This window comes from Microtus pennsylvanicus, chromosome 19 (assembly GCF_037038515.1).
Source record: "Microtus pennsylvanicus isolate mMicPen1 chromosome 19, mMicPen1.hap1, whole genome shotgun sequence".
Classification (NCBI taxonomy): domain Eukaryota; kingdom Metazoa; phylum Chordata; class Mammalia; order Rodentia; family Cricetidae; genus Microtus; species Microtus pennsylvanicus.
In genome coordinates, this window is record NC_134597.1 from 40,149,277 (window position 1) to 40,165,757 (window position 16,481).

General features: G+C 41.3%; 1 protein-coding gene across 3 annotated transcripts in view; it reads left to right on the forward strand.

Moving 5' to 3' along the window:
- Cntnap2 (contactin associated protein 2) overlaps positions 1-16,016 on the forward strand; it is a 2,084,252-nt gene extending 2,068,236 nt beyond the window's left edge. The window contains exons 23-25 of one of the 3 annotated variants that reach the window (XR_012908553.1): positions 8,122-8,202; positions 10,324-12,254; positions 12,306-16,016. Coding sequence is in view for 1 of the 3 variants with exons in the window: in XM_075953824.1 (XP_075809939.1) it covers positions 8,122-8,202; positions 10,324-10,523 (281 nt within the window). In the remaining 2 variants the exon portion in view is untranslated. Of the gene's footprint in view, positions 1-8,121; positions 8,203-10,323 lie in introns of all 3 variants that reach the window. The other 2 variants (XR_012908554.1, XM_075953824.1) reach the window with 2 other exon arrangements.
- The last annotated feature ends 465 nt before the right edge of the window (positions 16,017-16,481 follow it).

Consider the following 16,481-nt stretch of genomic DNA (forward strand, 5'->3'; position numbering starts at 1 on the left):
TTTTAAAAAATAATTAGGCTACAAGTTCATTTATTCTGTTTTCACCTAATTAACCTCTTTTCCTCATGGGATTTTAGTCAAACACATGGCCTCCATTTCTGCTCTCCTGTCTAAAGCTTGTAGTATGCAGCTTAATTGTCAAGTCAGAGGCAAAAATTTAAAAATCTCTTCCCCAAATGAAGTGGGACATTCTGGCTGGCTGGCTTTTATTAGAAACTGAAAGCAAGAAATAAAGATGGAAGATAATACCCAGAATCCCCTGGGCAAGGCCACACATTATTCTGTCTGCAAAAGCCTGCTGAGCCCAAGTCTCCTTGTGAGAGCAGCGGTATCCACTTTCAAAGACAGCACGACAGCTTGAGTCTTCAGTGCCTTTAATGGTAGCCATTTGTTTTCTTATGTATTTTCAAAATGCAGTCCATAGTGAGTAACTGAAACAAATTAATTGAGAACAATCACTTTCTGGTATAGAACCCAGACTCTAAAAGAGAAGAAACAAAACAAAGAAGCTGAGAAAAACGAAAAGCACAGACACTTACACACACTCATTCTGTCTCAGACGCTGCCTCAAAACAAGACTGCAATTTAAATTAAATTATAATTAACAGCAGCAGTTTTGTCGAAGTGCCTTAATGCTGAAGCTCCAATGGTTTCCATGGAGACATTTTCTCTATGTGATGTCAAATCCAATCTTTTTTTTTTTCCTTTTATTCTCTGACATATAACAACCTGAAGCTTTTAGTGCCTTTCATTTGGGGGAGTTTTTTGTTAAATAGTCTCGATTTACTTTTATATGCAGTTAATATGGGTTTTTTTTTCTATTTGTTTCTGAGCCTGAAGTCTACAAGTGTTCATATTTGAAACGTTAAATAAGAACTCCAACCACTGAAGTTACATCTGTCTTATTCTGCATTCTCTTCACTGCTTCCCTGGATGGAGGAAAAATTGGAGAAAAGAATTCAAATATATTTTTTCAATATTCTATTCTTCCAAATGCATTTAAAAGTCAGTTTCCAGTTTCAATGCTTGTATTGGAACTTCTTTTTATTAATTTTTCATGGTTTAGAAACACAAGCAAAACTATATTGTGACAGAGAAATTTAAATGACCGTTTTCTTGGTGGCATTTTGGTTCTTTAGGGGTGATATGTACTACCAAGAGGCTGGGGGCGGGGTTCTGATTTGCATTTTCAGTTCAGATTACTTCTATTGTATGGAACTTTCCTTTGTCAGATAAATAACAGAAAAAAATAAAACATACACACAGACACTTAATTTTTTTAATGTGTATGAGTGGTTTGCCTGCATGTATGTATGTATGTGTACCACTTGCATGACTTGTGTCCATGGGGGCAGAAGAGGGCATTGATATATGAGTGTAATACTAGAAATGACCAGCAGAAGTAAGCTGGGGAGGTACACGGAGATGCACAGACTTCCAGGAGAAATGAAATCAGAGCAGGAATGGCTCTTTGCTTGGCGCTTGTCACCACAGGGCAATTATTTTGTGCTCTGTCACAAGATACTCAGCGTAAACAACTCAAGGAAGGAATTTCAGGGGTGTTATTCCAACACAGTGGGAGGCCTTTGGCACAGAAAAACACCTTACAGTATGATGGCCAGGAAGTAAGAAGAGGCACCAGAAGACCAGGGACAACAGGTCTCCGAGGATCCAAAAGCAATGGACTATTTCCTCCAGTAGAATCCCACCTCCTAAGTTTCCAGAACCTCCCCAAATAGGACCACCCTCCAACAGATGTGTGTTTTAGGGGGACACTTCATATGTTCTATCATTTGAGGGTCCAGGAAAAATGCATTGCATATACTCCATACTTACAGGAAGTCAGTCTGCCCCTGAGATTCATTAGTACCTCTTTATCTTACCACTCAAAATTTGGATTTACTCACAAAATTTCCCAAGATATAGACTCCCTGGTATTTTAGCACCTCTAAACTTGTTTGGCTCTCCCAAGGAGCTGGAAGGCCAGAGGGCATGGATATCAACAATAGCCCAGAGCACATGTCATGAGTGAGCTTGTCATCCACAGGCAGGCTTGTATCTTAGTCACTGTACTTCTCTACACATTCCAAAAGGATGTTGGGGGGAAAGACAGTAACAAAGAAATAGATCTACCAAAGTAGTCATTGCTGTGATTGCCAGGATAAAATAGCTTTGCCCCAAGGGAATGGGTACTCACATGCTTTGGAATAACCAGGCTTAAGTTCAAAATAAAGCCCTAAAAACTGGGTTGTTCATAAAAGGAAAAAAAAATCAAAAGGAACTGTGCATATCCTTGATTTTGTAAAGGTTTCTAATGGCCTAAAGGTTTCTAGAAACCACTAATTGGTTTCTAACAACAACCAAGGTCTAGTGAGTGTGGCATCTTTAATATGCTTTCTGTATTGAATATATTCTTTTCCATTTTTTGTGAGAAAGGAAGAATGAAACTGTTGCCTTGCTTTAAGGCTTCTGTTGACAGTGGGCAGCTGAGTTTTTAAATCTGCACAGAAGAGTTGCTGAAGAGTGTCTTGGTTATGATTTCTGTTGCTGTGATGAAACACCATGGCCAAAAGCAGTTTGGGGAGGAAAAAATTTATTTCACAGTTCCATATAGCAGTTTATCATCAAAAGCAGTAAGGGTAGGAACATAGGCAGGGCAGGAACCGGGGGGGGGGGGGGGGGGGGGGGGGGGGGGGGGGGGGGGGGGGGGGCAGGAGCTGATGCAGAAACCACAGACGGTGCTGCTTACTAGCTTGTCTGTCATGGCTTGTTCAATCTTCTTTTAGAACCCAGGACTACCATCCCAGGGATGGCACCACCCTCAAATGGCTAAGCCCCCCCCCCCATCAATAACTAATTTTAAAAAAGCCTATAGGTGCGTCTACAGCCCAATGTCATAGAGGCCTTTTCTTTTCTTTTTTTTTTTTTTTTTTTTTTGGTTTTTTCGAGACAGGGTTTCTCTGTGGCTTTGGAGCCTGTCCTGGAACTAGCTCTGTAGACCAGGCTGGTCTCGAACTCACAGAGATCCGCCTGCCTCTGCCTCCCGAGTGCTGGGATTAAAGGCGTGCGCCACCATCGCCCGGCTTTTCTTAAATGAGGCTCCTCCGCTCTGATGACTTCTTCAGCTTGTGTCAAGTTGACATAACGCTATCCGGTACAAACAGGCTCCACAGAAGGCTGAAGAACCGTGCACAAACTGATTTTAATCGTGCTCACCAATGAATATGTATTTATCCCTCCCTCATTACTATTACAACATAGTTATATATCAAAATGAAATTTTTAACTGAGATTTGTCCCTTCCTTTAAGATGACAACTACCTTGTAAGAAGTGATAAGATGTAGGGAAGAAGGGTCAGAGGATAAAATACTTCTCTATAAACATGGGGAACAGAGTTTGATAGCTTAACCCACATTTTTTTTTATTTTATTGATTTTTTTTTTTTTTTTTTTTGGTTTTTCGAGACAGGGTTTCTCTGTAGTTTTGGATTTTTATTGAGCTCTACATTTTTCTCTGCTCCCCTCGCTGACTCTCCCTTTCCCTTCAACCCTCTCCCAAGGTCCCCATGCTCCCAATTTACTCAAGAGATCTTGTCTTTTTCTACTTTCTACTTCCCATGTAGATTCGATCCATGTATGTTTCTCTTAAGGTCCTCATTGTTGTCTAGGTTCTCTGAGATTGTGATTTGCAGGCTGATTTTCTTTGCTTTATGTTTAAAAACCATTTATGATTGAGCATATGTCTTTCTGGATCTGGGTTACCTCACTCAAAATGATGTTTTCTAGCTCCATCCATTTGCCTGCAAAATTCAAGGTGTCATTATTTTTTTCTGCTGTGTAGTAATTGTGTAAATGTACCACATTTTCCTTATCCATTCTTCAGTCGAGGGGCATTTATATTGTTTCCAGTTTTTGGCTATGAAAAACAATGCTGCTATGAACAAAGTTGAGCACATGTCCTTGTGGCATGATTGAGCATCCTTTGGATATATGCCCAAAAGTGGTATTACTAGGTCTTGAGGAAGGTTGTTTTCTAATTTTCTGAAAAATCACCATAGTGACATCCAACGTGGTTATACCAGCTTGCATTCCCACCAGCAATGCAGAAGTGTTCCCTTCTCCCCACAACCTCTCCAGCATAAGTTGTCATCAGTGTTTTTGATCTTAGTCATTCTTACAGGATGGAATCTCAGAGTTGTTTTGTTTTGCATTTCTCTGATGACTAAGGATGTTGAGCATTTCCTTAAGTGTCTTTCAGCCATTTTAGATTCCTCTGTTGAGAGTTCTCTGTTTAGGTCTGCACTCCATTCTTTTTATTGGATTATTTGTTCTTTTGATGACCAATTTCTTGAGTTCTTTGTATATTTTGGAGATCAGACCTCTGTCTGATGTGGGGTTTGTGAAGATTGCTAAGCCCACATTAAAAAACACTGGCATGTTGTGATTCCAGCACTGGAGGGGCAGAGGCAAATAGATCCCAGCTCACTGGGCAGCCAATCTCAGTTTGGGGTGTGTGAGAAACTCTGTCTCAAAAAGATTTTTTAAAAAAGTGTATGGTGCCTTAAGGATGGCATTCATTGTTGTCCTCTGGCTTCTACATACATGGGAACACACATGGAGATAAGATGGAAAGAAAAGGAAATAACAAGAATTAAGACTGTAGCTATTGAAAGGAGACTTGGCCACTTAATTGGAAATTGGTACTTCTTTCAAGAAAGAGATAAAATTTGATGAGAAAAGAGAAGGAAGGTAAACCAGATGTCCAGGCAGGAGTGTTCCCTAATGAACTGACTTGAAGAATTAAGAATCTATTACATCCAGAATATTCAGTTAGAAGAGTAGCCCACGAAGGAAGAAACAGGAGAGAGGCTCTATTACATGAAGTCTTTACAAGACCAAGAAATCCAGCCAGGTTCACCTGAACGGCAGTCCTGGGAGGTTACAAGTGTCCTCTCACTCCTGCCGTTCTCCCAAGTCATTGCGTGTCTCTTCTCCAGCCCAAACTTCCAACACTATTTACAGCTGTGACATGAAAGGAACTAGAGAGGGGTCGGGATGTTGGCCAGTGGTAGAGCACTCGCCAGCCTTGCACGAGGACCTGGGTTCCCCTCAGCATTGGAGGGGAAGAAAAATAAATGAGAAGAGGGCCACCAATATGTCTAAGAAGCCAAGAGTTTGGGCAGTTTTGAGGCCAAGGACACAATGTCACAAGCTAGGCTTTGAAGCTGAAAGAAATTTTGCCATGGTTCATCTCCACATTATGAATTATACCATGCTACAAATTCCTGAAGTGTATCACGTTTTATTAGAGTCATGCAGGCAGAAAGCAACCACCCTATAATGTCATGAATGTTGTCACAGTAGGCTGATAAAAAACTACTTGCTATACTTGACACATAAAAAATAAAATAAAAATTTTAAATCAAGTCCAAGAGAAAAAGAACTAAAGTATATGCCAGGGCAGTGTGAAATCTCACATTTTACACTTGATCTTAGCCAAAAGGCCGAGAAGTGATGAAATCTCACATTTTATACACACATTTCTGAGCAGATATTTAATGTATGTGGAAAGTTCATATTGTTTAAAGAAAGCCAGAATATTTGTGTTACTCAGAAGACAAGAAATTTGACCTACTCAAGTCTCCAAATGTCTAGAAGAGAGGTCAAAGTGAGAGTCCTATAGGTACAGCAAACTTAGTAATTCCAACACAAATTTTTTCTTTCATCCCCTAAAAGGGCTCTTCTTGTCATAGTTCTAACCCATACTCCACCATCTAAAATAAACTGGGTCTTTTAAACAACTCACCTGCCTGGATCTTCCTAGTTTTCAAAGGGCTCAAACGTGAGAAGATTGCTTCTTTTGGAATTAGCTTGGGTTCTAATTTCAGTCAGGCTAGAGATGGACCAAGTAGCATATGGAGAAGGGTAATTAACAACATCCAAAGGCCTGAAGATGTAAAGGATGGACAATAATAGTCTAAACTTCATCCTTGAAAAGTGGCCATGTCAAGGGATAAAGCAAATCTTACCGTGCCTTATGACACACATGACACACAATGGGAAAACTACAGGTAAACTCAAACAAGTCACCAGACCTGAAGAAGACCGTAGTTCAAACCACATCCACACTTTTCATTAGCATTTTCACTATATGAGCAAAGTCTTCCATTGGGGCATGTAATTAGGCCACCAGGGACAGCAAATTACATATCAAAGGCACTGTTTATGCTCACAGTTAAAGATTTGGAGAGAATGTGGATAACCTGCAGATGAGTTTTCTTTCACTCACTTGCTTATCAGAGTTCATGGCCATCAGCAGTCAGCAGGTTTGAATGACGCTGATGGTTGAAAAGATTAATAATGTACAAATCCAAGAGAGAATGATTTCTCTAGTCCTGGGTGAACCTGTCAAATCTGAGGCCAGTGATATGGTCCAGTAAGTAAAGCCACTTGTTGCCAAGACTGATCACCTCAGGTCAATCATTGGTACCCGCATGTTAGAAGGAGGGAACCAACTCCAACAGATTGGTCTCTAACCTCCACCAGTGCCATCTTGGAACATTCATGCCCACATATATACACACATATGCAAAATAAATGGAAATTAGATTTTTAGAAATTTTAAATGAAGTCTAAGAGAGAAAAAACTAAATTACACACTGATTAAAAATGTGAGATTCCCATATTTCCAAGGAGATGGGAAGGGAAGGGCTCTGGCTGTTTTTGTCATGACCCTGGAGATTCTCCCCCATCTATACCCCGGGATGAAGTAGCCTTAGGAACTGAGTTCCTGGCATGGTTCTACCTGAATCACAACACCGGCCTCTGTTTAATTATAGCAAGTTCAGACCCTGGAAATATCTCTCTCAGTGACTTAGTGCCATCCAGCAGGATTCGGTCTACTTCAAACTCGGGTTCTCTGCTCCATCTGCTGGAAGAAAAGTTACTTCCATCGAGAGATTTGCTTGAACTTTTCAAAGGAAATTTCTACCACTGCAAATCTGTTTGTGGACTGGAAGGGTCTGGGAATGTAGCTCAGTGGAAAAACGTTGCCTGGCAGGTGCAAGGCCATAGGTTTGACCCAGCAGCCCTTCCCCCACCAAGAAAAACCCACCCGTGAAGGTGAATTTGCTTTTTTTGGATTACTTACTGTAGATGCTCCACTGACTTAAGGTTTCAGAATCTATTTGCCTTTGGAGCGATAAGAGGGATCCATCTGAGTGGAACATCTAAATTTGACACAACTGCTTCTAATATTTTTTGAACTGGGAAAGAAATAGAAAATTAAGCTATTAGCATTCTTCTCAACGTTTCTGAACTTTAAGGCCTTTGCATATTGCTGAAGGTTCTAGTGTTTTATTAAAGTCATGCTAAATATTAAAGAAGCCGTTACTTTTAAACTAATAGTATGTGCCGTAAAATTTTTGTCGGCACATGAACCCTAAACTGGCAATAGGGTGTGGAATAAAAGTGGATGGGAGACAGATTTCAGAACATGAGAAAACAAATGCCACCCTGCGTCTGCGTCCATAGGTCCTGCAGGTAAGGATTCAAAGAACTGGCGAAGTCTCTCTCTAAATGGTCTGTACTAAATGCAGAGAGACTTGTCCCCCTGTCATTACTCTCTAAGGTTATCCAGAGTCAATTTACAATATTCTTTGAAGTCCGTGGGATATGATTAGCAATGTAGAGACGATTATGGAAGTCATATGCTTCCGAGTTACATACAGGAGTTGAATGTCCATGAACCCAGTGTCCTGAAACCAACTGCTAGATAATACCCCAGGATGACTATTCTAAAAGCAGACTTGCCAGCAGAGCAGTGACAGGCTGGCTCGGAACATTCTTAGCTAACATTCCCCTACTGTTCCCCTCAAACAAGTCATAGCACTGGAACTTATAGTGAAATCAGGGATGGGGGTTTCTGGAATTTTTGTAGGAGTCAATGGTAAGGTTGGATCCATCTGAGGTGGAGATTTCATTTTACAAATGGAAAGTGTCAGAGAGTTGTATGAAGAAATAAATATAAAATTATTTGTGTGCTTGCCTCTTCAACTTCACTCTTTCTTCTTTCTTTCTTTCTTTCTTTCTTTCTTTCTTTCTTTCTTTCTTTCTCTGCAGCCAGTGCTGATTTCCCATACAACCCAGGACAAGGCCAAGCTATAAGAAACGGAGTCAACAGGAACTCAGCTATCATCGGAGGTATGTGATACATACAACATAGCAGCTATTCACCAGGGAAAAGCAATGATTTTTTTAAAAAAAAAAGTGGGGCTGGAGAGATGGCTATGCAGTTAAGACAAAAGACTGCTTTTCCAGACAGACCCGAGTTCAGTTCCCAGAACCTACAGAAGGCTGCTCACAACTACCTGTAACTCCAGCTCCAGGAATCATCCATAGGCACCCACACTCATGTGCACATATACCCAAATATATACAACACATATACATAAACAAAGTACATTAAAAATGTTCAAAAGGGTAGTTAAGTGACATCATCCCAAGTTCAAGTATAATCTCATCAAGGTCCCTATCCTTATTGATTTTGACTTTTGGGGGTTTTGTTATTGTTGTAGTTTTAAGATAAACTCAAAGTATCATATGAACTTATACAAGAAACAGGTCAGTGACTTTTTAACATACACCCATATCCACCACCGCAACGTATAGAACACACCAACGTAACATAACTCCTCTCGGCTAATTTTGCTGTCCCTTTTGTTAAGTCCCCACCTATTCCATTCACTCCTCCACAGTTTCATAACTAGTATAAAATTTGCCGCACTTTCATTCATTCAGCATAATATTTTTATATCTGTCCACACTATTTATCTCTCTTGCCACATTGTATTTCATGAATGGCTCTGCCATCGTTTGTTTTATCCACGTACCCATTGCTAGATCGTTGTCTCGTCTCCAGATCTGGGTTATTAAAAGCAAAGCTACACACAACTTAATAATCTGGTATACACCTAGAAATGCAATCACTAAGACAGTAAAGAAAGCAGATATTTAACTTTGTAAGCCATTGCCATGCAGCTTTCCAAAACGACCCAACCACCTACAGTCCCATGATCGATCTCTAAAAAGGCCGCTTGTTCCCCAATCTCTTGGTGCTGACAGCCTTCTTACTTAGCCCCTCCGCTAGGTGAGTTGTGGCATCTCTGTGACGAAAGATAATCTCATCACTAGTGATGCTCGGTGTCTTTTCAGTGTTTACTGTCTTATGTGATTATTTTGTGAAGTACCTCGAAATCTTTCTCCACCTCCTTAATCGGTTGTTTGGTTTCTTGCTACTGATTTGAAAGAGTTTATATTCTGGGTACAAGTCTTTTGTCAGACCACAGATAAATATTTTTTCCCCAATCTACAGCTTGTTAGCAAACCTGACTCCATGTTGTCCAGGTCTTGTACATTCTTATTGATTTTGCCTCCATAGTCAGTCTTGGTTGTTAGGGATTGGTTTGCACAGGTCCCTCTGTGCTCACTCTGTTATCTCTGCCATTTCTAGTCTAATTGATTTTCTCATAGGAGAAAAATTGTTCCTTGCATATCTGGTCATTTTTATATTGGCTGCTAGACATTATTAGCATGACTGAGTTTGGGCGTTGAATGGTCTTTTGATATTGCATGCCGAGATCTCTCGCAGCACTTATAGCTTGATATCTTTTAGTCATGTTAAGCTTTTTGCAGGTCAAATCCTGCCAGACCTTTCAGTCCCTCAAAAGCATACCTTTAGCATGACCTTTCCCAGTCTGAACCGAATGCCTGCAGTTATTTCCCGTTAGAGCCTGATCATCTTGCAGCCCTGTGTGAGCTCTGGAAATTGTTTCCTGGCCTCCCTGCCCTGTGGAGGGTCATGGGTATGCACACATGCACGTGTTAGTGTTCAGCTGGAGGTTCAGCAGCTTCACGGATTAGCAGATCCATCTCTGTGGAGCACATGCACTGGCCTTGAAGCCCCGCCCCCAGTTCAAGAAGCTCACGGGGTTCTCCTGGTTGTCTCTGCAGAACGGTGTGGACGGTCAGAAAACTGGACAAAGTGTGGAAACTCGTCATTTCTGACTCTTTTCTCAGGCACCGTGTGTCTGTCTATCTGTTGTCCACTGTCTGAAGGCATATGCGTCATATATTTTATCTAGTTTTTAGTTACTTTGGGCAAGAGGACAAGTCACCTTCTGGTTCCTGTTAAACCTTTTGTGTCTTCATGACTGTCACTGTTTTCTGTGGGGAAGAGTCATATCCAAGGGAGCTGGATGCAGCGGGGAGATAGAAATGTAGACAAGGCTCGTTTAACTTCTGGTATTTATCTACTGTCCCCAGGGGTCATCGCTGTGGTGATTTTCACCATCCTCTGCACCCTGGTCTTCCTCATCCGGTACATGTTCCGTCACAAGGGCACCTACCACACCAACGAGGCCAAAGGAGCTGAGTCAGCCGAGAGCGCAGATGCTGCCATCATGAACAACGACCCCAACTTCACAGAGACCATTGATGAGAGCAAAAAAGAGTGGCTCATTTGAGGGGTGGCTTTTTAGCCATGGGCTAGGGAGGGAGGCTAAGGGAGGAGGGAGAGGGACAAGAGCACCCTGTGTCACACCCCTGAGCACACGCTTACAGTATCAGCACAAGCTGGGGAAGGCAAGCAACCCAATATTCTTAAGACTGATGGCCACACAAAAATATACTTTTTAATATTTCTTTATAGCTGAGTTCCCCCTTCTGTATTAAAAGAAAATGCTTTTAGAGTTTAAGCAACAGTTGGAATTTGTAGGTAATATCTGTCTTATTTTGTGTGTGTTTAGAGGTGTTCTAAGATCCCGTGGTAACAGGGCAAGTTTTCTACATTTTTAAGAGCCCTTAGAATGTGGGTATTTTTTCCTCAAGAAAAACTGATACACATCCATACAGCTTATGACATTCTCTTCCTTTTGCACCTAGTCAACTTTTAATGGGCTGTTGTAGCAATTAGTTTGTGTCCAGATAATATTTCTTTTGGTGTCCCATAAAACAGAAATGAGAAAGAAAAAATGAGCAAAGAGCCTATTTGCCAGTCTTCAAAGACACCTGGATCTAGGCCAGTTTTCTGATGGTCCCTGTCTGTCATTAGCTGGTGAAGGAAGAGGAAGCAGCTCCTGTCCTGCAACAATGTAACCAACACAAGTGGAGACAAGCATCCAAGAATCTGGCAAAGAAAGGCATACTGGGTTTATTGCTTCTGTTTTCCATTGACTTCTACATAATGATGTCCCATGGATGTAGTCTTAGGACTCTTTAATGTCTGTAATTATCAGCTATAACACCATGGTGAGCAACTGTTACAGGACTTCTCTGTTTTAACTTTAACTTATTGGGCTGTATTTGTATACAGGCCTCAGTGGGGAATTAGAGCCAGAGGGAATGTCTTCTTTGCTGTTTCTTTTATATTTATAAGGAAAATATGGACACTTTCTAGTGAATGCATAAATTAATGTGTTTTTTTTTAATTTCGCTCTAAACTTCAAGTTTTTACACCGCTGTGATAAAATCCTAGCAGATAGCACCCTCTTGATTGCACAATACAATAAAGCCAAGTTACAACAGCTGTTACTCTGGAATCATGTGGGAAACACTGCCATACCTCAAACCAACTCAACCGCAGAAACACTGTCATGAGACAGAGATCTGTGACAGACACATCAGAGTGTGCAGTCGCCACAAACCTGATCATCAATCACCACTTCTCTTTAAAAGACTCCGATTGTCTAGTAGATTACATATCTTAGGGCTATCAGGAGTTTTGAGCCATTTGGTCCAAAAATAACACTAGATTTTATGTTTAAAAAAAATAGACTTTGTGTAAGAAATTGGGAGCGATTCTTCCTATTAGAGCACCCAAAAAGGAATTTAATTAAATAATTTTTTAATTATACAAAAGTTTCTTGAATGGCTACCATTTATAATTGAAATATGTAGGCCCTCTTATACTTTAAAACCTCTTTTTAAAAATTTTGTAGGCTCCAACATTTGAGGAATTAAGCGTGATGATTCTTCATTTCTGCTCTTAGTAGGGCAGAGAACATAAAGTGGTATAGACGCCACTTCTCTGAGGGTCTGTCTCAGTGAGATGTGTGCTCCAGTAGTTGGGATATTATGCACACACTTTCAAGGTTCTCCGAAAACTCAAATTATTGGAGGATCTAAATTTCTGAAGTAATGGTAAACCTTATCCCAAGCTGCTTATTGCTCCAGCTTACAATGCACTCCAAAAGGAGGTAAGGGGTGGGCCCATTCCCCTTCAGTCACAGAAACAGAATATAAAGGAGGTAAGGGGTGGGCCCATTCCCCTTCAGTCACAGAAACAGAATATAAAGGAATCCTGAGACCTCTTTCAATTGCAGACAGACCTCAAACAGGCCCATGGTCACCCTTGCAAATTCTTTCATAAAGCATTAAATGGTTTTATTTACTAGGACAAAATGCCAGAACAATTACATTTGAGAGCCAAGCTCATGTTATTTCACCAAGATACCTGACCGTGAAGCATTCTTTTTCATATTTTCACATTGAAAAGGCAAATGTTTACCATTATGACTTAGAAATGTTTCTGATTTTTTTTTTAGAACTTATTTTACAGGTATTACATTTGTACTTACCAAATAACGCCAGGTGGAAAGTTATTCTTTCTGGCATTCCCCAAAATAGCTGTGTTCATTTTGTATTAGATCAGCACTTTCCTTCCCCAAATGATTAGCAAGAGAAACCATCGGGACAGTCCCCAGTATTAGAGTGTCCTCATCTGGCCCTTCTCTTCCCTGTTTCCTTCCCTTTTTCCCCGCCACAGAAAGCAAACACTAGGGTCCAACCCGTCTCCCACATCAGCACAGCTGGGGTTCTGAACAACATTGTCCTCAGTTGAGACACAAGGAGAGAGCCGACACAGTCTCCCTAAGGCGGTTACAATCCCCTTGGAGACAGGAGCCAGAGGTGGGCGGAGCAGCAAGTAACTAAATCAGTTGCTAAGTGAGTCCTGAAGTCTTGACCTTTTCTTGGAATTATGCCCTTAACCAAAATCCCCACATCTATGCATGGCAGACATAGCCAGTGTGTTCTGAATGGTAAATAATTGCTCGTCTGAAGAAAAAGAAGTAATTCTCTGTTCCATTTCCCTCCCATGACAGTTTGGCATGAGACTGCTTCAAGTCATGATATAACCAGAATTTGCCTAACCCTAGACTGTCTTTTCATCCCCACTACCAACCATCTGGACATTTTATAGCCAATATATCATCAACCAAGCACAGACCAGTGGAAGCTCCTTTAAGCAATAAGACTATATAAACCAAACAAAACCCAAACACTGTGCCAAAGGACTAAGACACACTGGTACAAGCCTGAAATCCCAGCATTGGAGAGACCAAGGTAGGAGGATAATGAGTTCAGGGTCAGCCTGGGCTGTATAGCAAGTTCTGGCTAGCCTGAACTGCCAAGTGAAACCATTCTCAAAAAATAAAGTTCTAAATAAATGAAGCTTCAGAGAACATTGGTGACTGGAGGGTTGTGCATGCATGAACTTTCTCTGCATCTAAACCAAATATCTGTGATTTTCAAGAAGCTAAGAAAGACGCTGAATGAATGCAAAATCAGTGGCATTCTCTACTCCCAAAATAGCATATTCTCTGGGCACAGAGACACTAATTCAGGACATCAAAAATTTTCATGGTTGAATTTTCCCTGGGCCTTCTTAATATGTAAGAATGCATTTCCTCATTCTTATCTACCAACAGTTTAAAAATAGGAAGGCTTTTGTGAATTGTTTTAATTGAAGATCTGAGAACAAGAGTTTAGAGGACTTTTTTTAGAAATTTCCCTACTGATCAGCATCAGAAGAGAAAGAACTCCTCCCCAAAGGAGCAGGAATTCAAAGGTAACAGCAGCAGCAGCAATAGTCCCACCATGACCAGTGAGTAGATCCTAACTCTGTTGTTGCACACAGCAGGAGAGCACCAGGTACTCCTGTAAGCCTGGCCAGACAACAGCCTTGTACAGCAGAAAGTACTGCTGGAAGAAGCCAACAGGCACTGGCTCCACCACACCAGGGTTCAGGGAGTGAGAAGATACACTAACTTCTTCAATCCCAGCCAATGGGTCTGGCTCCCACCGCACCAGGGTTCAGGGAGTGAGAAGATCCACTAACTTCTACAAGACCACCTGTTCTCTGTGTTTTGCTCTACTTGTTACTGTTTTCTCCTCTCCTTGCTGTGCCCTTTCTTCAGAAAAGAATCTCCTTTTACATCTCATACTTCTAAACAATGCCTGATTTGAACTCTTTTTTTCCCCCTTTTGCTATGCTGTCAAGCACCTTTTAAAAAAAAAAAGTTTAGCTAGCAGTTTTGTATGGCAAGTGCTTTTACCTGCAGAGTCATCTTGACAGTCTGAGAGTCTTTTTGCTTGTTCTTTTGATACATCGCCTCATGTTGCCCACCCAGGCTTTGAACGCATTATGTAGCAGGGGCTGGCTTTAAATTTCTGATGTCTTGCCTATAAATTCTGGATTATAGGTGTGTGTTGCCATGCCTGGACACATGTTGAGATCTACCAGCTGACTCTCAGGGGTCCTACTCACTAAAACATCATCTTAAAAAGATGCCCTTGCTTTTAGCCAAGAGTTAGTGAAATGCATGATTGCTGTTCCTCAACTCAGGGTTGAGTGGCTCACCAGGAAGAACACTTCAGAAACTATTATTGGTTGGATAAGTCAAACTCAGCTTAGTAAATGTTGCCATACAAAACTGGCAATCTAAGCCAATCCATGGATCCTACAGTGGAAGGAAAGAACTGACTTCATACAAGCTGTCCTCTGAACCCTACACCTACACACACACACACACATGAGCATGCACAATGAATAAAATTAAGCAAGAATTCCCACCCTTTCTCCTTCCTAGACTTGCTAGGCCATACCCTTGAACTTCCGTCCATCCTTCTTCAGTGTTTGACATGGAGTTGCTTTATCCACGTCGAAAGACAATTGTGAGCATGATGAATTCTCGACTGTGCAACACTTTGATGCCCAAATATAAATTCCAAGGTCAAAGGAGCCTCATAAAAACTGATTTGGCTTGTGGGTATAAGTTGCATTTAAAAAGCACTATAGAAACCATGTAGCCATGCACACGCATGGAGACTTAAGGGACATTGCTGAATCATTGCTTAACTATGACACAGAAAGACCTCAGGCAGCTAGGCTGTCAACGGAGGGAAGTGGAACCCTGCGGAAACCTAGAGAAACTGGAAATTTTAGTGTAAATCCCTGAATCCTCACCTAGCCGTGACCTGTGGCTCACAGTATACAGTCTCAGACAGCCAGTAAATGTAGCTGGACTGGCTTACAAATCAACCGCACACAAAAACGTTGTGCTATAGAGGCCCTGCACCTCTACCCTACGTCCCACTCACGGTAATGTCGGAAACTTTAAAGAGCATTTCTCTCACCACAGTATTATTTTCCTCTCATCTGTAAAATCACTGTCAGTTAAACAGAGAAATTATGTTTAAAAGTTGAGTAAAGACTGGAAGAAGGTAATAAAGACTGGGCCCCCGAGTGTTCGCACGCAGCGCCCATTTGCACGTCTCTGGTCCAGATGGAAATGCGCTGTAAAGACACTTTGTCCTGTTTCCCAGGCTCAGCTGATACAGTCCATGGGGGCTGGCTTCTGAGAAGGCTGTGACGGTGTGGCGGTTCCTCCCGAGTAGGCCAAGACACTGTTCTCTATGCTGCCAATTCTCAGCTTTGCTTTGTCGGGTTCTTTTCACCTTTGAAGTGGACACGGAGACGGTCTCCCCGTGAGCCAGTTAGGACTTCATCCCTGTGGAACGCCACCAAATTTCACTCTCCAAAAGCAAGAGCATGTAAACTAGAATGAAAGAAGGAAATGATGTATGTATGCCTATTATTCTTTTGTGAATGTCTTTCATTTACCTAAAGTTATATTAGAAACCAGATTGATAAATAAAAGATTCGAAATAGTTTTAATTATCCTAAAAGCAATTCTTTGTGTTTTATGCCAATTGGGTTATTTTAGGGTTAATTTCCAGCCTTCTGCACATGTGCAGAAGTAGATGTCTACTGAAAATATGTCTGCCCCGAAAGCTGCGGAGAAGTAGACAGTCCTCAAAGACAGGTCTTGTTTGGATCCATGGTTAACCTCCACTTGCTGGTATACCTTCCCTTACCATTTTGCCTAAAGTAGCTTAATGGATATTACCTTCATAGTTGGGGTCAATTTATAAGCATCTTGATAAATTGTGCTTAGAGTCAATTTGTCTCTAAAATATATTCTGACCTGTATCTGGAAAGTGGGCAATACTGGACGGTGACTGGCTCAGAGGCCTTGGGCCACATCTACAGCTGCTAATCTGGCAAGCACATCCCATGTGCATTAAAAGCTAAACCGTCCCCATTTGCTAGTCTTCTGTTGCCATGGGAAAGCCATTTCTGC